At 43.9% G+C, this 20,343-nt stretch overlaps 1 protein-coding gene across 3 annotated transcripts; it reads right to left on the bottom strand.

The window, feature by feature from the left end:
• Window positions 1-2,628: 2,628 nt before the first annotated feature.
• Window positions 2,629-20,193, bottom strand: acin1a (apoptotic chromatin condensation inducer 1a). Of its 3 annotated transcripts, none has more exons than XM_080467514.1 (18): window positions 19,938-20,193; window positions 18,300-18,365; window positions 18,068-18,179; window positions 17,905-17,957; window positions 14,673-17,714; window positions 13,823-13,972; window positions 13,541-13,626; window positions 9,613-9,667; window positions 7,678-7,717; window positions 7,339-7,481; window positions 7,068-7,208; window positions 6,759-6,954; window positions 6,325-6,470; window positions 5,534-5,641; window positions 5,293-5,400; window positions 4,214-4,520; window positions 4,034-4,134; window positions 2,629-3,922 (listed from the first exon to the last, which is right to left on the bottom strand). In XM_080467514.1, exons 1-18 carry the CDS (start codon window positions 20,073-20,075, stop codon window positions 3,593-3,595), a joined length of 5,322 nt encoding a protein of 1,773 aa, XP_080323640.1. In that variant the 5' UTR covers window positions 20,076-20,193; the 3' UTR covers window positions 2,629-3,592. The 3 variants fall into 3 exon arrangements, with proteins under 3 accessions (XP_080323640.1, XP_080323639.1, XP_080323641.1); XM_080467513.1 differs by having other exon boundaries at window positions 14,673-17,717; window positions 19,938-20,102; XM_080467515.1 differs by having other exon boundaries at window positions 7,339-7,463; window positions 14,673-17,717; window positions 19,938-20,102.
• Between the last annotated feature and the right edge of the window lie 150 nt (window positions 20,194-20,343).

Genomic DNA, 20,343 nt, shown 5'->3' with positions numbered 1-20,343 from the left:
TTGTCCTGTTGAAAAATAAATGATGGTCCAACTAAACGCAAACTGGATGGAATAGCATGCCGCTGCAAGATGCTGTGGTAGCCATGCTGGTTCAGTATGCCTTCAATTTTGAATAAATCCCCAACAGTGTCACCAGCAAAGCACCCCCACACCATCACACCTCCTCCTCCATGCTTCACGGTGGGAACCAGGCATGTAGAGTCCATCCGTTCACCTTTTCTGCGTCGCACAAAGACACAGTGGTTGGAACCAAAGATCTCAAATTTGGACTCATCAGACCAAAGCACAGATTTCCACTGGTCTAATGTCCATTCCTTGTGTTCTTTAGCCCAAACAAGTCTCGTCTGCTTGTTGCCTGTCCTTAGCAGTGGTTTCCTAGCAGCTATTCTAACATGAAGGCCTGATTCACACAGTCTCCTCTTAACAGTTGTTCTAGAGATGTGTCTGCTGCTAGAACTCTGTGTGGCATTGACCTGGTCTCTAATCTGAGCTGCTGTTAACCTGCCATTTCTGAGGCTGGTGACTCGGATGAACTTATCCTCCGCAGCAGAGGTGACTCTTGGTCTTCCTTTCCTGGGGCGGTCCTCATGTGAGCCAGTTTCTTTGTAGCGCTTGATGGTTTTTGCGACTGCACTTGGGGACACTTTCAAAGTTTTACCAAATTTTTCGGACTGACTGACCTTCATTTCTTAAAGTAATGATGGCCACTCGTTTTTCTTTACTTAGCTGCTTTTTTCTTGCCATAATACCAATTCTAACAGTCTATTCAGTAGGACTATCAGCTGTGTATCCACCTGACTTCTGCACAACACAACTGATGGTCCCAACCCCATTTATAAGGTAAGAAATCCCACTTATTAAACCTGACAGGGCACACCTGGGAAGTGAAAACCCTTTCAGGTGACTACCTCTTGAAGCTCATCAAGAGAATGCAGAGTGTGTCCAGAGCAGTAATCAGAGCAAAAGGTGGCTACTTTGAAGAACCTAGAATATAAGGCGTGTTTTCAGTTGTTTTACACTTTTTTGTTAAGTATATAATTCCACATGTGTTAATTCATAGTTTTGATGCCTTCAGTGTGAATCTACAATTTTCATAGTCATGAAAATAAAGAAAACTCTTTGAATGAGAAGGTGTGTCCAAACTTTTGGTCTGTACTGTATATGTAGTTTATTTTGCTCATCTTGAAGCACCCATGTTTAGGGGCCTGCATGCACACTGATGTAGTATTTAGCTGCTGGAGTGGATAGCACTCTCGTCTCACCTCACAGCAAAAACTCCCCGGTTTTAGTTTGGGCTTGGAGACTTTCTAGGTAGTTTACGTGTTCTCATTGTGACGGTGTGGTTTTTCACTGGGTAGTGCTATTGCCACCTTCAGTCCAAAAATATGCATTTGAGGTGAGCTGATGATTGTAATTTTCCCGTGAGAGTAAATGGGAATGTGTTGCTGTAATGGACTGGTGGCCTGTCCAGGGTGTTCTCTGCTTTTGCACAGTCAGCAAAAGATCAGCTTCAGCCCAACATGACTGGATTGTATAGAAACGGATGGATATTTTTGGTTTCAGGTTGACACTTCTAAAACAAATATCAAAAGACCAATGGCATGATGAGACTGGAGAGTGGTAGGATGATGTTAAAGTGAGAGTGCATTACCATGAGTACGGAATCCTTCCTTTGTGAGGAACCGTTGAGCCGATCACGAGGATAGAAAAGTACCAGTTCTGTTCTCTCACCTTCTAGTTTGGCTGAGATGTCTTTTTATTGCCTTCCAGTCGTATTTATCTACAAAACCTCACATTCAAAACCATCATAGAGACACTCACAACTCAAACAATACTTTCCTGAAAAAAAAAAGAATAAGTTTGCTCCACTTTGTAGATGTGCCTATTAGTTATCAGAGACTTTTCTTGACCTCTTCTTCCAGCTCGGACGCCCCACATAAGAAACTGTTCTGGTGCTGCCAGAGAGATGCCAGCATGAAAGATTCACTGGTCCTAGCAGAGTCCAGACACATCAAGTTGCATCAGGGCAGAAAAATGTTCTGCTCAGCGACCGGAGGGCTGTAATTACATAGGAACACTGCTGAGCTCTGCAGGATGAACGTCAAGACCAGAAAGATGGAACAAGGCAACTAAAGAGGGAAGAGGGCAAACGCATGATTTATAATGGACTTGGAGAAGGAAAGAGTGGGTTACATTAAGATAGACTGTAAAGAGGGCAAACGCTCCCGACTGAGAGGACGCCGCATGATTCCAGAAAGACCAGCAGTCATTTACCTCACATGGAACTGAAGGAACAAGGAATTTGCCAGTTGTTGTTAAACTGTGCGCTTAACTTCTCTTTTGTACTTCACTTGACTGCGTGTTGTCATTCCCTTTGTTTCACCTTTCAGCGCCGAGCTGAGCTACGACGTGGTGTGACTGACACCTTGTGGATTTCAAGCAAAACCACCGGCTCACTTTTAGATCAAATGTTTTCTGTGCACAGTATTTCAACCTTTTTTTTTTTTTTTTTTTATAAAAGAACAAGAGCATTTAAGATATTCCAATTAAGACGGTCAGGGGAGGAAATGGGAAAAGAAACATCACCATCATTTCAAACTTCAGTTTTTTTAATTTTTTTTTTTTTTTACATTCACCACTGATAGGCGTACTCAAAGAAGAAATTAAAAAACAAAAACAAATCTTTGTACTAAAAATGATAAAATAACGATTAAAAAACAATTTCAAAGCCATTGGCGAGAAAACTCATAATGCAACCTCCACCCTTCGGCCTGTATCAATACTACAGGGTGAGAGAACAAGAGGGCGAGAAGGAGGAAAAAGAATTAATAAGGGCATGATCGTAACTTGGGTCAGGTGTGACAGGTGTAGAGTCTTTCCCATAGAGAATTATTTTATCTCTTAACAGAGAGAGGAACACTGCATTGCCTTAGTAGTTATCCCAGGCTTGTTGAAAAATACCCCCGAGCTGCCTCATTTAAAGTCTAGATTTTTAATATTCTTATGACTGTACAAAAATGGCAAACTTACTGATTCCATTATTATCTTCTTCTTTTTTTTTCTTTTTCTTTTTCAAATGTATGCAATCCTCTACACAGAAGGACGAGTCTTATTTTTAGGCAGGACTGGCAAGAGTAGCTTTGCACTACATGCAAAGTCCAAATTGCAGAGCTGTTAAAACACTGAGGCGACGACAGGTGATTGCAAATCATACGTGGCACCTACACTTTTGGGCAAAGAGGGGGAAACGCTGGAGTAAATCATTAAAATTACCCAGTGTGCATTCTGCTAAGCAGTCAAGACAAAAACAGAAGAAAAAAGAGGCAAACATATAAAGAAAAAAAAAATATATATCAAACCTTGACAGGAGTGAGACATACAGCACTCTGGGCAACAAACACTGCAAAAAAATATGGTCCCCTTTGACAAAGAATCTGTAGGTGTAGATGTGCTTTAAAAAAGGTGACGACTTTAAGAGATGGTAATGACATCAGTTGGTCCTCTGTTGGGTCTGAGTAGTAACAAAGTACATGTAGTGAAAGGCAAATGGAAGAGGGCGGTCTCTAGAACAGTTCCATCGGTTGATTGGCCATTAGCGCCGCCTTTCTCGCGGTTCACTGCGGCTGCGTGAGCGTCGTCCCCCTCCTGCCCCACTGCCCCCCGGCCTACGGTAGCCATCCCTGCGTTTGTCGTTTTCCCTCTCCCTGTCTCTTTCCCTGTCCCGGTCCCGGCCTCTGTCTCTGTCCCTCTCTCTGTCTCTGTCTTTGTCCTTCTCACCCTCGCTCCGGTCTCCTGTCGCACCGCCTGCAGCTTTCACTCTCTCTTTGCGCTCCTCTTCCCGCTTCTCCTCTTCTTCTTGCTCCTTCCTCCGTTTCTCCCGCTCCGTCTTGCGCTCTGCTCGGGCAGCTTCCCGCTGAATAAACTGGAATAAACAGAAACGGAAACGTTTGAAACTTCAAGTTAACATTTAAACATCTCAGGAATTTCCAGGCGTTGTAAGGCTCAGAAATGTATACACTGGGTAATTCCTCACCTGTTCTTCTGAAAGCGGAAGCCAATATATGCAAGGAGCTGCTTTAGTTTTGCGGAACAAGTCATCAAGCAGCTTTGCAGGAGGATCCTCAGCTGCTTTATCTACCACAGAAAACAGACACTCAATAAAAAAATTCATCTATTGGATTAACAGTCTAAATCAAAGTCTTAAGAGTTTTACCCTTCTTGTCTGCCTTCTTCTCTTTGCTTTTCCCTCTCTCCTTACGCCGTCTCTCCCGGGAGCGCGACCTTCGGGGACCTCCCTCCTTGTCCTCTCCGGGTTTCTCAAACTCTCTAACCTTGTCGCGATCCCACTCGCGCTCTGCTCGGGCCCGCTCTCTGCGCTCCATCTCGCGCTCGCGCTCAGCCCACTGATCTCGCTCGGGGAGGAGAGACGGCAGGCCCGATGTTCGACCTCGGGCCAAGCCTGGACCCTGGTCCTCTGCTACCGGCCGGTTGGCTATGCCCAAGCCTTTGTGGAAGTCCAACTGCAGGACGGAGAGAAGTTCGGTTAACAATTGTCCAAGCATAGTGGGAATAAGATCGGAAACAGATCAGTAAGGCCTCGTTTACACTGCTGGGAAATGCGACCCAATTCTCATTTTGTAACTCATAAGTGACCCATATCTGACCCGTTTAGTGGCTGTGTCAAAGCACAAATTCCAAATTATTTCACATCAGACCCAGGCCTCATTCGTATATGATACCAATTTGGATATTTTTCTGCACGTGACTGCTTCGTCACTGACATGTGACTGACGTTACAGATTAACGCCGGAGGAAGCGGCTCCGCCATACTGTTAAAAGCTGTGCTCTCTTTTTACATCATTCTCCTTCTTTCCTTCCTCATGTTTTTTCAGCTTGTATTTAACAACTGCTTGAAAATGAATCTACTTTGGCTGACCAGCGTTGCCAGATATGGTGGTAACCCCCAATTGGGGGGCCAAAGTCTCTTACCTTTAACTTTATTTATTTTGTGCATTTGTGTGTTTTGGCGTGTTCATTATCACACATAAACAGTGAGTCACATCTGGCAACCCTGGTGCTGACCGGCGTGCCATGCGTGTTTGGCGTGACTTCACATCGTCTTCTGCACCTTGCGTTCTAGGGCCCGAAAATATTTGGTCCGATCATGTTCACAAGGGTTTGAAATGGTCACGCAAAATTAAATTTATTTTATTTTTTTTTTAAATCTAATCGAAGCAAAAAAAACAGAATTGAGCATTAAGACCTGCAGTGTGAACGTAGCCTAAGTCTTACCTCATCTTGCTGGCAGAAGTCAACGCTAAGCAGTTTTGGATTGCTCTGAGGCCATTTTACTCCATGAAGAGCTGCTCGTGTTGCGATCGCCTCCTCCGAGGTTGAGTACTACACAGAAAGAAAAGGGGATCCCATGAAATAGAAAGTGCTTCATATGGATAAACCCAATATAGTTCAGAGCAGAGGTCCTTAAAAACAAACAAACAAACAAACAAACAAAAAAAACCCCCATTGAACTCACTGTAACAAAGCAGTGGGACTTTATTTTGTCGATCCAGAAGCCGTCCTCCACCAGAGTGCCGGTTCGACTGAGTAATTCCTTGAGCTGTCCCAGAGTGAACGGCCTTACCTAAATCAAATAATACAAAAGAAGTTATGGAAAGGTTACCAAAAAACTATGTACACATTCATCTGTATGTCCAGCAATAATACAAAGATGCAAACATAAAATAGCAACACCACAAAAGTTTGACAATGACAGAGCGTCCAAATTAAATTTCCGGCAGAAGTTAATGAGATGGGAAGGTACTGGTCTGAATGTAAGACAAGGTCTTTGTTTTGGTTTTTTCCTGGTTCTTAAAAGATGAAGTTGTTTTATATTCAGTCTCAAGAAAAATACACATCTGCTCTTCATTTTTTTTTTTTTTTTTTTTTTTTTTTAAATGTCAGTAAACCATGAAGAAGCTAAAGTCTCCCTAAAATCCAGATAACTGTAACCTGTGCCTAAAGAAAATGGAGCAATACAGGCATCACCGAGAGAAGAGGTTCAAATATAAGTCAAACTAATCGGCGACACTCGAGGAATTATGATGGGAATTTTTATCTGATGTTGATCAATGCAGCTCAGATTCAGAATAACTGTCGAGCTGCAAAAAAATTTAAAATACTTTGTCACTGAATGCAACATGGCAACATCCGTCAGCGTAAACAAAAAAGGGACAAATCAGTAATAATGACGTCCAGTGGGAATGAAAAGAGTCGGGTCTCTGTGACGCTGCATGTCTCACTGGCAGAACTAAGCGTTTCTCTCACCAAGTTGCAGACGTGAACAATAGTAGACACTTTGCCGCGTGGAGGTGAGGGCTGCCGGGCTGTACGAACAGGGTCATCAATTGTGACGGAAACACCCGTTTTCTGCTGGCTGATAGAGCGACGGATGAGGGTGTCGCCGGGGGTCACTGGAAAGACAAAGAGCAGTTAATACAGTATCTTTTTTTAATCCACCAGCCATGTTCGCTTAGCTCATCTCATGTCATTTTTGTAATTATATTTTAGATTAAGTTTGAAAGACAGAAGTCAAGCTGAAAAAAAAAGTTTGAATTATAAATACTGTCATTGATAACTTTACCTTTATGCAGAATATATAATATTGTAGTGGTAACAACAAAAACTGTAAAAAAAATGTAGTGAGGCCTATTTGGTTTTCTTTATTGAGAGAGAAAAATATCTTGAATTGGATACATTACCAGTGTTCATTTCTACATCATGACTGGTAAGAGTTGGTGATTGGCCTTCCATGGCTACAGGAATGGAGGTGTCCAATGGGTCTTCGTGGGCCTTTATCCTTTCTTGGACTACTTGTACATCTTCTTCCTCAAGCTCCTCAAGCCTGCTCCTCTTGGACTCTTTCTGTCCATTCTCCTGATTTTCCAAATGCACCACCTTAAATCCAGAAGAATCATCGCAATCAGTTCAGAGCAAAGCTAAAACTTTCTATGTGGAAAAAGAAAATATCCTAATCAATCCCCGAGAACCAGAGAGAGCTGCACACAGACCTGTGTGACAGTACGTCGAATCTGCAGATCCTGGTTGGAGTGCTCACGCTCTTCTTCGGTCCCAGAGAGGACGGCTTCCTCTGGATGTAGATCCACAACAGCGTCCTGGCCGAGACACGGCTTGATGTCCGGAATTAGAGACTGAGGGGAAAACACAAGACGAGGGTCAAGCCTTTTAGCTCCAACGCTGAAGCAGAGCTTACAGACATAAATTACATGCACAAGTGTCAAAACGGGGCAACTACAAAGTAGCACGTCTTACTGTCAATACCTTGAGGGAATCCGTGGTGATACTGATAGAAGGTTTCTTTGCCGTGACCGCTGTGCTTGAACCCCATCTTCTCTTACGACCAGCTGCAGTCCCAGCATCCTGTTCAGCCTCTGCACTGCCAGAGCCTGGGGACGATTTACTGCCTATTAAGATATTTGAAATATACACAATATAAGCTTAGATGACATGAATAAAAAAGGCATCGGCTGGCCAAATAATCACAGTGCAATAAAAATAGCTTTGTTCTCTTTACGTCACATTCCAAAACTAAATATAATAGAAAGCGGGACAAATCACAAGTGATGATGAAGAGGAGAGAAAGTTGGGAAGGGTACTCACTGCTAAGAGAGATTTTACGAGCCGAGAAGGCCTTTGGTGTCTGAAACACAAGAAGATAAAACACAACCGCACATACACGGGAGAGGTAAGAGGAAGAATACAGAGAAATGGTCATGGTCAGGCTGAAGAAAAGGTAAAAACAAAAACAGGAATGAGGGCAAGTAGGGACTGAAAGCTAAATCTAGAAATTCCTGCACAGTCAATTCATGTCTACATATAGCACTGAGCTCTGTTGTTTTTGTGTTACAGTTATTGCCATTACAAAATTGAGACACTCTATAGGCGCCTGCTTATAGCTCGCATTGGAAGACTAAATTCTAGTTCGGCTTGATATTAAACAAAAGTTTAATTAAAACACTACACTTTCAGCTGTACTACTTCAGCAACATTTTACAATTTAAAAAGTGGTCCTAAAAATGTTTTGTAGTGGTAAACTGCACAAGCCAAACTCATAAACTTTGTCAAACCTTTTCATGAAAAGACTACTAAATCATGACGGTAAACTTAAAACATATTCAAAACAGTTCCACATAATAAAACATCAAGTAAAGATCTACTTATTCCCTGGTACCACTGACACCTGATCCTTACTGGTTTGGATATGGCCCAATCACGACTGCATGTACAGTATCTAGTCAACAAGGGTCCAATCAGTGGTGGCTGAGATGTTTGGATGGATATCTGAAAGCAGGCTGGCTGGTTAGCTGGCAGGATGTTTTCAATTGTTCATTTGGGAGGGGGCTTTGAAAGGCTTTTTCCCCAGAGCAGTCATCCACTGGTCTTGGGGATTTAGTCCTTTCAAAAGATGTAGCTGGCTCTTGCATTGGGAGGAAATGATGAGGTCCAATTAAATGGAGGTCTGATGATGAATGTTGTCAACAGTCACAGTGCAGACGAATCCACATTTGGAGATTTAAATGTTCCGTTGTATTTAGGAAGTTCATACAGACGGTCATGAGTAACAAGTGTTTGGGTAGCTGAGAACCAAATAGGAAGGTCTTCTTCAGCCTTGAATTAAGAAAGTCCAGCCTACTGCCGTCCAAACAAAAGATGGAAGCTTTCTGAGAATATATCCAAGAAAGGTATATGCAAACACTTTGTCCCTTCCAAGAGATAACGAATATCCACATGTCCATTCAGGCTTGTTGTAGTTCATTAATCCATTATGCTCTTGTGTTGTGAGGGAGAATTCTGAGGCTTAACAACCCCAAAAACTTCTTCTGTTTTTGTCGTCTTGCAAGTTCTCTCACATTGACTTGATCCAAGCAGACTTCTTTGCTTGTCTTCAGGTAACTTGTAACAGCACTGGTCCACTGTAGTGAACTAAAAAGCTACAAGAGGAGGGCACCATTGGTGAGCCAACCCCTTGTTTAAATTATTGTGTCCAATCAACTGTTGCGGGCCATGTTGATGAAAATGAGGCAGCACGTGTTGCCAGGGGTGTCCCTCTGCAGTGCAGCCTTGGGGGCTTATCTGTGGTCAACTCTGGATTCTTGGGGAGAGTGGAACAGTTGCAGCAGTAGTGGCAGAGGTAGTATGCAGGTACCAATAGGGGCAATGGAAGAGGCATGAGCACCTTTATAACAAAGCAATCATTTGGGGTTTAAACATCAGCCACAGAGAGACTTTGAGACCTTGCTGTTTCTGCTAATGACAGAGTCAAAGGTTTTACAAACAGCCAATTAAAAAAGTAACTTCCTATACACATTCTACCAATTGTGAAAAAAGATTTAGTGGAAATGTCTAAATTTCAGATAATCTGTAAAGATTTGGATCTGCTATCATTTATATGCAATAATATCACTCCTACTGGCATGTCAACAAACTGAAATGTGCAAATCAACTTAAAAAAGAAGCAGATTTTTGTCTGTCTCAGACCATGACTACTGAAATATTTGAGGACCAAGATGATTTGTGGTTCTATGTGTGCCTTACCTCATCACTGGTCTCTGGGAGCTTGTCAGGGTCCGCCATGGCAGTCTCCATCTCCCTGCATGGTGTCAAAATACATCATCAGGAACAGAGAGGGCAAATGCCAATGACCATCAGCATGTAGACTAAAGATCATGCAGGTACATTGTTTTAGGCTAACCTGTTGTAGCACAGCATCATCACAGTTTAGCACAGAACATCCATAATCCAGTGAGTCAATACTTCCTAACATTTCTCCCAATGTCAACAATGAAATGCAGAAAAAAGTGTGTGTGTGTGTTTTAAAACATGACAGCATCAATCATGACTGCTAAGAGTTATTAACTCATTGAGACAGAAATTAGTTAAATCAATCTTACTGATTTTGCAAAACCTCTTCAAAATTCAATGTCATGAAGACTCTTTCAAATGTATTCATATGGTTTTCCTTTAAGCTTATTTGTTTGAAATGTGACTCCAAACATTTTAGATTATTGTGCTTTGAGTGTTTCCATGTGAACCTTTGTAAGTCGGCCATTAAATTCAACAGTTACGTGGACAAAAACCAAGCAATTCTTGCATCCTAGTACATGCATACAGAAAACGATCGTGTTAACAAGCTGAGCAGGTAAGATTAATCCTGTGACGCATTAACAAGCAGGTCAGCACAGACAGCTGCGTGAAACACTGCAGCCTGCGCTCACTGCTCTTCATGTTCTCAAAGGAATCGAGGGAGCTCGCGGAGGAGTTGGATGGAGACGTGCAGAGCCATCGCGGTCCTCCTCCACGCTCACGATACCTGACTGGTGAGCGCGCGCCTCGCGTTGTTAACGCGCCGTGGAGAACAGGCTCGCTCATTCCAGCTGGGATGAGACCCGACGGGAGGGGGGCTTCAGCTGGTGTGGGGGGAGAGCCGCGCTCCGTCAAAACGCAGCATTCTCATTGCATCGCCTGTGTCGCAACAAGCCTCTCCTCTCCTCCTGTCTCCCCCACACACACTCCACTCTGATGCAGACACATCCGCGAACCAGCACGTGCTGCCCGCCCTGACGTCCAGCTCGTCTGCAGGGCGTGACGGCAAAAACAATTTAAAAAAAAAAAAAGGCCGGTGTTTGTCCGCTAAATCTACAGAGCAGAAATGGCTATGTCGCGACCGATTGAAAAAATAAAAAAATAACTGTGTGAAAGAAGAAGGACCCTCATCTTCTCAAACAAGCCGGCTCAATGGTAGTCTCGGCAAACGCCTGATGGGAAATTAATTGCAGTTTTTAAAATTGCCACAGCGTGAGTTTCAATGCATATAATGATACAAAAACAGCATCGATTATAATGCAATCAGAGGCTGTTTTTTTTTTTTTTTAAACCCCACTAAGAATTGTGTTTTAATAAATTCTGGATCAAAGTAGGCATGGTGGCGTAAGCAAGACTCTAGTTACAGCTGCATCCACACAATTCTGATGATAGATTTCTTGTTTCGAAGGCTTCAAGTCAGCAATTTCTGCAGGATTAAATCTATTCGGTTATGATGTTCATGTGTCTGAAGGCATTTATCTTTAACGGCCTGACAAAAGTAACATCCACTACCTGCTGCCTAGTAATGCAATATGACATTAAATGAAATCTAAAAATCTGATATAGATCGCACAGTGACATAAAGGTTAGCATTTTCTCCTCAAACTGAGAAGGTTTGGGGGGACTGGGGGCGTGTCCCTGTCAAGTTTGCGTACCATTTCTGTGAGTGGGTTTCGCCAAGTATTCAAATGTCTTCCGACAGTCCAAGACACATATGACTGGTGACTGAACTTACTAACGTTGATTGGCTCCAGCAACCCTAATGTGGATTAAGTGGTATAGAAAATGTAAAGATTAAAAAGGACAGAACGAAAGTAGCCTAGCCGCAACCTTCTAGTTTTTAATTTCCTTGTCCATACACATGTTAAAAATTCCCAAAATCATTAGAGGACGGTTATATTCAAAGCAAGGTATATTTGAATTAATCAGAGGGTGGTCTTAGGGCGCGTTCACTTTCCACTGTTTGATGCGGACCAGAGATCTCGTCAGGGACTTTCTGGAAAAGTCCATTTCGTTTGGGGAAATGTGAACGCACCCCGAACTCCGTTACGGATTTTATAAATGCGGAACCTGGTTCCCTTCAAAACACCGGTCTCGGTCCTCTTTCAAACAGACTTGACATAGAGCGCAATGCATCTTGGGTGTGCACATCTGAAAAAGACACGGGAAAAAAAAGCGGGAGTCCTATAACATTTGTTTTCTCCTGGAAAATGGCTCGTGCACGGACATGAAGTAGTGAGGAAGTGGTTCCTTTACAAACGATCTTTCTAGTCAGTGGGGTGAGAGGATGTGACGTGCGCAATGCATTCTGGGTAGTAAACAAACAGCTAACCCCGTGAATCAGAAGAAGCACACGCAGAAAGAAAAAGTTGGAAAATATCTTGTGAGCAGTAGTGAGGAAGAAATAAAGAGGAAGGAGTAGTGAAAAGGGCACTTATTGATATATGGTTTGAAGACTATATATCGCGGTTGTTTTTGAGGCTACCCATTAGCCAAGGGCTAACAAGCCTAGCCACCACGGGCTAAAGCAGCTGGACCAATCAACGAGCCGTGTTTCTTCTTTACTTCCTCTCCAGTCAGTGTTTGTGTCCTCCAAAACTAGCAGCTGTTGTAATTGCATCACATTTTCCAGACGGTTTGGTCTGGTCTCAAAATTGAATATGAACGCCACCCGAACCAAATGAAGGTGTGAAAATGATAGGCTCCCCTCCTCCCAAGTGAACCTGGACTATCCCAATGTGAAAGTCCCCTTAGGCAAGATAGGCTGACTTCTGTGAACTTTCTCAGAAACATCACCTATTCCTGTTTTGACCAAATCAAATGTATATTTTCAAGTGAACCCTGGTGGAGTGAAGCTCACTGATTTCCAAGCAGCATCCAGAAAGAAGGAAGGTGAAGCAAGTCCTGCACAGTGACTGTTCTCAAAAACAATTATAAGATGGTGTCAAACATGTACCAAGAAGCCAGGACCAGCTTTTAAGTGGGTACAAGCTGCACGATGACCTTTAAAGTAAAACATAATTTATATGTAGACATTAAATGCAGTTTATTAATAAACGTCAAACTACTGCTGTTAGCTGTGTTTACTAATCATGCACCTCAGGTGTGTTTAAGCCAAGAAAAGTCTAAAACACACAGGACAGTGCTCCTTGGGGCCTATAGTGGGGTATGAGTGGCTAAATGTGAAGGAAGAGTTCCACAGCAGAAGGCAGCAGTGGTGGCAGCTCGTCACCTTCATACTAGCCAATGAACATGAACATCATAGTGTGAGGCTGTGTTTGTGAAAAGACATGCTGAAGGCTGCAGAAGTCATGTGTTCTGAGAGGCAATAGGCCTGTGCCTACTGTAGTCTGGAGAGAAATTCAGCAGCAGATAGGACCCGATTTCCTTAGAAATTCAAGAATGTTCATATTGGATTTCGTAAAAAGTTCCTTAAAGTCAATATGTACAGGATATACTCTTGTTGCACTGGAATTCAATTGGTCTGTACGTGGTCCATGACCAAGACGAGTTACATTAAACTTTAGGATGTACTATTTGCAAATGTGAATGAGAAGCTCGCTTATGTAAAAACATCCAACATTAGTATATCACTAGAGAGTAGAATCTTAACTCCTGTTTTTATTTCATGAAAAGAAATTGTAGTACTTCAACAAACCATTTATAAACAGCACAAGCATGTGATATCACTGATGAATTATGGCCAGCAGCTGGATTGCAGAATGCTGACTTTATTGTTAAAACAAATGTCCAATAAAGCTAGAGTGTTCCGACTATCTACAGGGTTTCACCCCATACACATGCATGATGTGTGTAAATGTAACACACACAGACAATGTGGTGCAGCATATGATTTGGACACCCAAGACGACAACCAGACCTTTGTTTGTCATTTTCCTCGTCTCCCTCGCTGTCCTCTCTCTTCCTATGCGTCTCGACTCTGGTTGGGGTTTCAAGGAATGATTTCTGGGAATTGAAAAACAGGAAAATAAGAAATATTAAGAAATGTAACGAGCAGGAGAGCTGTTTCAGTAGATTAGGTACAGAATGTGAGTGTAAGAGTGGACAAAACATTTTAAAATGTACTTATAGGCAATATGCATCCAGTAATCAGTTAGTAAACAATCTTCAGAAGGGTGTTAAAGCTCTTTGAGCTGCAGACCTTGGTGTGGCAATCCTCTTTATCAGTTGTGCTCCTCTTCTCTACAGATTTCTCTTTTTTGTGAGAAGAAGCTTCTGGGGTTTCTTTGAAACCCTGAGCATCATCAGTCACTCTGCGCAGTGGTGAAGAGACTCTTTCAGGTTTCCCGTCCTAAAAGAGACACAAAACAGTGCAAAATGTTATCCACGAAAATGAAAAAAACAACAACAAAAAAACACAAAGGCTGTCTCATTGGTACAAGATGCTGGAACACATTCATTATCAGCTGATGATACACAAACTAAAGTGAGTCAAAAGAGGATTCATATGTACCAGCTTCTCTTAAAAGATGCTTTTCCAGAAAGCACCAGCCCAATAAGATCTAAATACACTACTGATCACTTACAACACATGAAATCAGATTTAGGGTAAGTAAGGACTCGTACTTCCTCTTGTAAGAAAACACCAGCTAAATAGTAGAGCAGACTGCAATGCTACATCTGCAGTCACTTGACTGACAGGATTTTAGTAAAAAGTAGTCTCATAAATATCTACATTGTTCACATTAGGTGCAGCTGTCCAGCACGAGTGAGGAAACAAAGCCTACGTTTGTTCTTGTCATATGGAAGACAATGATGTGGAACAACTGTTACACCTTGATTACACCGACATGATGCCCATGCAGTTATTTATGGTACTTTCAGCTGCATGAATTAATGATGACTCATCGCAAAAATTTAAAGGGGAAGAAATATGTTTTGGGCCTAAATATGGCCTTGTGATTCCACACTGTGATATCAAAAATGATTCATTTTTTAAAATATATATATTTGTAATAGTATATATTTTTGCATTAGTATTGAACTCTTACCCTTCTGCCTCTAGAGGTGGGGCGGGCTTTGCCTTGAGAAGATGAAGATGAATCAGAGGACCTAGATGATGAGGACCCAGAGTCTGACTCAGAGGAAGAGGAATCAGAAGATGATCTTTGTCGTCTTTGCTTCTCGACCTTCTTTAAATCTCTTCCTCTCCGCTCTGGGGAACACGTGGTTTCATTTACTGCTCTTGCTTTTTCGGTGGACTCCATGGCAGCACGCTCAGTCTTTGCTGAAGCTGCCTGGTCTTTTTCCTCCGGTCTAACCCTGAAGGCTCCTTCTTTTGCGTGACCTTCAGTAGATCCCTTCAAAGAGAGATCTGCAGATCCTGGTGGCCCAGCAGCAACCTCCTGGTTTGTGGCGACCGGCGGCTCTTGCTTCTCAGCAGGTGGACGTTGTCCTTCTCGCTGTCGCTCCACATCACGGGTGGGTGAGGAGACAGGTGAGACCCGAGGCTGGGGGCTATCAGTGAACATGCGGGGCCGCTTGATAACCATTGAAGTGGATGAGGATTGGGACTGAGGTGGGGGGTCTCTAAAGAAGCGGAACTTCTTGAATGAAGACTGTGGCGAGAGAGGCGTTGGTGACAAGAGGGTACCGGGCTCTGCTGCTTGGGCTTCACTCCGGGACACTGAAGCACCGACATCTTCTTGCTCTCCTGCCTCTGTCGATGACTTTGTGGCTGGTCCTGTGGAGAGGGGAGGAGTGGGCAGGGGGGTGAGACCAACCTCACGGCCACGTTTGGATGGAGGGAGGTGACTTTCCCTCTCTTTTTCTGCCATCTTAGCTTTGTCTTTCTCCTGCTCCGCCTTTTCTCTCTGCAGGACTTTCTCTTTCTCTAACCTTTCCTGCGCCAAAGCCTTCTCCCTCTCCCTCTCAATTCTTTCCTTCTCCTCCCTCTCTCTCTGCATGGCCTTTTCTCGCTCTATCCTCTCCTGTTCCAGACCTCTTTTCTTCTCCAACCGTTCTTGTTCTAGCACTTTCTCCCTTTCCAACCTTTTTTGCTCCAATGCTTTTTCTTTTTCTATCCGCTCTTGCTCTTTGGCTTTCTCTTCCTCTAAAGCTCTCTGCTTTTCTATTCTTTCTTGTACTAAGGCTTTTTCTTTCGCTAGCCTCTCATCTTCCAAGGCCCTCTCCCTTTTTATTCTCTCTTGCTCCAGAGCTTTCTCTCTTTCGACCCTTTCTCTTTCCAACCTTTCCTGCTCTAGGGCTATCGCTCGCTCAATTCTTTCCCTCTCAATTCTTTCCTTCTCCAGAGCTTTCTCTCTCTCAATTCTTTCTCTTTCCAACCTATCCTGCTCCAGAGCTTTCTCTCTTTCAATCCTTACTCTTTCCAACCTTTCCTGCTCCAGAGCCCTCTCTCTTTCAATCCTCTCTCTTTCCAGCCTTTCCTTCTCCAGAGCTTTCTCTCTCTCAATTCTTTCTCTTTCCAACCTTTCCTGCTCCAGAGCCCTCTCTCTTTCCAGCCTCTCTTTCTCCAGAGCTTTTTCTCTCTCAATTCTTTCTCTTTCCAACCTTTCCTGCTCCAGAGCCCTCTCTCTTTCCAGCCTTTCCTTCTCCAGAGCTTTCTCTCTCTCAATCCTTTCCTTCTCCAGAGCTTTCTCTCTCTCAATCCTTTCCCTCTCCAGAGCTTTCTCTCTCTCAATCCTTTCTTTCTCCAGAGCCTTCTCTCTCTCAACTCTCTCTCTTTCCAACCTTTCCTGCTCTAGAGCCTTCTCCCTTTCAATCCTTTCCCTCTCTAGTCTTTCCTGCTCCAGAGCTTTCTCTCTTGCAATTCTCTCCTTTTCTTTTCTTTCAGCCTCCAGAGCTCTTTCCTTTTCTAACCGTTGTTTTTCAAGAGCCCTTTCCATTTCTTCTCTCTCATGCCTTTCCTTTTCTCGTTGTAAGCGCTCTTGCTCCATAGCTCTTTGTCTTTCAAGCTCCTTTTGCCTCTCCAGCTCCAAGGCCCTCTCTCGTGCTAATGCTTGCTCTCGCTCTTGTCTCTCTCGTTCTAGAGCCAGCTCCCTCTCCCTCTGCAAAGCCTTTTCTTTTTCGTGTCTTTCTAAAGCCTGCTGTCGCTCAATTCTTTCCCTCTCCTCCTGAAGTTTTCTGAGCTTCTCCTGCCTTTCTGACTCAGCTGCTCTTTCTCTTTCTAGCTCAGCCTCTTTCGCTCTGTCCCTCCCTTCTACTGCAGCGGCCTTGAGTACACTCACAGGTACTTGAATATGGGCTGAATGTGCTCCTGGGGCACCCTGGTTGGTGCCTGGGATCATTGGAAATGGTGCATGGCCTGCAGCGTTTGCAGTGTGAGTGATGGCAGACACCAGACCCTCTGAAGTCCCTCTGCCTGGAAATGTTGTTGCTGATGGTGAACTGCCGTCCTGCCTATCGCATTCTCCATCTGCGCCATGCCACCCTGCTCCAGAGAAAGCTCCTTCGGACGCCATTTTACGTGCCAAAAGAGTCAACGGGCCAGGTTTGCGCTCAGCATGTCCACTCCTCTGTGGCTCCGGGCTGCTACTACGGCTACCGCTGCTGGACGATCCAGAACTGGAAGAACTGGGCGAACGTCTACCTGGAGCCGCGTCTGGACTAGGTGGGCTCTGCTTGGGGGTGTCTGGCAAAGGAAACGATAACTCTGGAGGTGGGGATGGAGGAGGTGTCGGTTGCCGAAGTTGAGGGGACAAAAGGGAGGGGATGTGTTGCTGCTGGGGTTGACAGGATACTCCAGATCTCTCCCTCACGGCGGGCACTCTGGCTGGTTCCCTAAGGTTTCTCCTCCGAGCACCGTTGTCCCAGTCATCGTCATCGCCGTCCTCCTCGCCATCTTCACTATCATCGTCATCGCTATCACCTGCGACGTCACTGGACGCAGAACCCCTCTCTGGTCGGTGCTCAGCACTAGGAACGCGCAAAGCCATCGAGCCTGAAGCTGGTGCGGCAGACATGTCGGCTTCTTGGTTCCTGTTCGCTTGCCCCTCATTCACTGCACCAAAGAATCCCTCACCACCGGAGGGGCCAGGGGGCTTGTGCTGGTCTGCCATCACTGTTGCGGCATCCTGCTGAGAACAAGCAATGAGCTGAGAACCATGTCAGAAGACTGGTCGAGCTTAACATTGTACGACCACCCCTCACAAATTTTAATAGGAAATTATGTTGAAATGTGCTTCACTTTCAAAACACCAGAGAATGTATTGACAGCATGAGTAAAAAATAAAAAGGTAACAACAGGTGGAAACAGCAACTAACCTGGGCTGGAGGACACGATGTACTGTTGTTAACTTCTGCGTGGTCTTCTTGCTCTGTTAACACATAGCAAATGAATAATCACTATCACAGGCCTTAGAATAATATCCCACATTGCATACAGTAATGTCTATGGCAGAAAAGATGGGATTCGAACAACTCTTACCATTTGTTTCATATGCTTCACGAGCCTCTCTCTCCAGACGCTGCCTTAGGAGCTCCTGTTGCTTGGCCAAATACTGCTTGATGAAGCTGTTCTGGCTCATTTCCTCCCCAATCTAAATACAATAAGAAACTTAAGATACAGTGCTGCTTGTAATGTATGTTAACAATGGTAATGCACATTTTGTCATCAACACTTAAAGGTTATTTCCTTCTCTTTTCTTCTTTAAACCTACCTGAGAGTTCGGCTGCAATCCAAAATGATTAGTGGAGGTTCTCTGCAAATTCTCCAGCATCAGGGCCTGTTGTTGAGACAAGACACTTTATTCACACGGCATAAATAAGGTCGGGGTATTTTTCCTGGGACAACCCAGTTACTATACTGTAATATGCAAGTTGCTGCCAACCTTTAAGTGTGCCTCTCCCATTTACTTTGGATGGGAGATTTTATTCAGTTTTTTGGAATTCATTCGGAAACGGTTAACCGAATCATTAGCAAAAGTCATGGATAACATATTCCCAAATGTTCCCCACATTTTGATGTGCTTTTTGTGTCTGTGCTCCTAATGGACGCTGATCTCCTTTCATCTCCTCAATGAGATGCCTCTCCCATCCAATTTGTATGAGACATTTTTTCACAGTTTTTTGGGACTTATTCGGAAAGGGTTAGCCGAGAGCAGAAAAATAATAATAAAATTCACTTAAGATCATGATCTTTGCGCCTTTCCCCAAAGGCAGGCACAAGAAATACTTGCAGAAAAATTGTTGACATGCAACAACGTTTACAAACCTGTAAGATAAGAAATGTTATTGGGGAGAACTACACCTAAAATCCACAACTCACAGGGTATGGAGGATTACAAACTGTACGGGTTAGATAGATTCTGTTCCCATATTTAGTTGACTTTTCCACTATACCTTAATGTCAGCCATGAGGCATCAGTCCAAAGCTGCTGCTTATGATGTTTCAACTTTTAATAAAATTTAATAGCAGGACGCTAAACGCTACAAAGTAGTGTATTGTTCTCTGTAAATGCTATGCTTTCCTCTGATGTCAGTGGACCAAAACGGGATGCAACTTTCACGTAATAAAATCACAAGTTTTGTCAAAGCAAAAGACACAACATTCAGATTTCACTCGTGTGCAAGGCTACATCAACACAATCAACTGTAATACAGTGAATGTAAACAGCACTTGCAGCTTTCACCGAGCGAATCAGCTGACAAATAGTATCCAGATTACTCTGATGAAAAAGAGATGTTTATTCCCGGCGGGATACGCACGGTATGTAAACAAACGTACTCTTACAGAACCAACGACAGCTCACGAGACGGTGTTAGATTATTTGGGAACGATCACTAACATCTGGATTATTCAAATTGACCACGTTACATGAGTGCTCTTGTCACAATTTCTGCTAAAAGCTGCAGCGCAGCAGACTGTGACTAACCGGAGTCACGTATATCTCCCGGCTGAAGTCGTGTACACACGCGCACACACACCGTTTTGAGAAACAGACTGTACACAGCAGCAAGGCCACCGCTCAAACTCACGGTGTTAGCCGCGGGAGCTAACGAAGCTAACAGGACAACATAAACCCAACACACACACACTTTGAGATTACATTAAGTTGACCGAAGTTGGGGCCCTGCAGCCGCCGGCGCACATCTGCAAAGTTAAAGCGTTGCTAAACTACAAAGCGATGAAAGTCGGTGCATTCCGTTAAATCGCGGCTTGCTTCAACCGCGGTAACTCTACTCTTCTCGGCAGTAGCGAGACTCAGTGGTCGGCCCTCGAGAGCAGCATCAGCCCGTCTCGCCGCTAACGTTAGCCAGCAGCAGCCCGCGGTGGGGAAATTAAAAAAAAACCTCACCCCCTTGAGTCTTTTGATGAGGGCATTCTTCTGTCCGCTTTTCGAGAGCCCCCTCTCCTCAAGAGCAGCCTTTAAGTCCGCTACTCGAAGGGACTGGAGCGGTCTCCCGTCCAGCGTAACGTCTTCGAGGTCCGCCATTTTCCCTTCCTCTGCTCGGCTCGCAGCGACAGCGACGAGCAACGCCTTCGTCCAGCGAGCGTCACCGTCTACGACTTCCCCGCAAACATCACGCGAACACTCTTTCCCATGTTAACTGCGCGAATAAAAACATTTTTTTAGATTTCAATTTCCAGATTGATTGGCGTGTTCATTTAAAACAACAATAATTATAATATATATGTATATATATATATTTTTTTTAATACTTTCACTTTGCGCACAGTCTGCGCAGTCCTGATCCCCTCCA

This window comes from Lipophrys pholis (genome assembly GCF_963383615.2).
Source record: "Lipophrys pholis genome assembly, chromosome: 1".
Lineage (NCBI taxonomy): Eukaryota > Metazoa > Chordata > Actinopteri > Blenniiformes > Blenniidae > Lipophrys > Lipophrys pholis.
The sequence above is the reverse complement of the archived record's forward strand: the minus strand, read 5'-3'. Positions and strand labels throughout refer to the sequence as shown.

What these genes read in the sequence shown, in the direction of transcription:
- acin1a (XM_080467513.1), bottom strand. Translation starts at nt 20,075, where the DNA reads ATGGCGGACCTCGAAGACGTTACGCTGGACGGGAGACCGCTCCAGTCC. An exon ending in TCGTAAAATCTCTCTTAGCA is followed by an intron (nt 7,482 to 7,677) that starts GTGAGTACCCTT and finishes ATATCTTAATAG; the next exon opens with GCAGTAAATCGTCCCCAGGC. An exon ending in ACTTCTGCCAGCAAGATGAG is followed by an intron (nt 4,521 to 5,292) that starts GTAAGACTTAGG and finishes TCCGTCCTGCAG; the next exon opens with TTGGACTTCCACAAAGGCTT.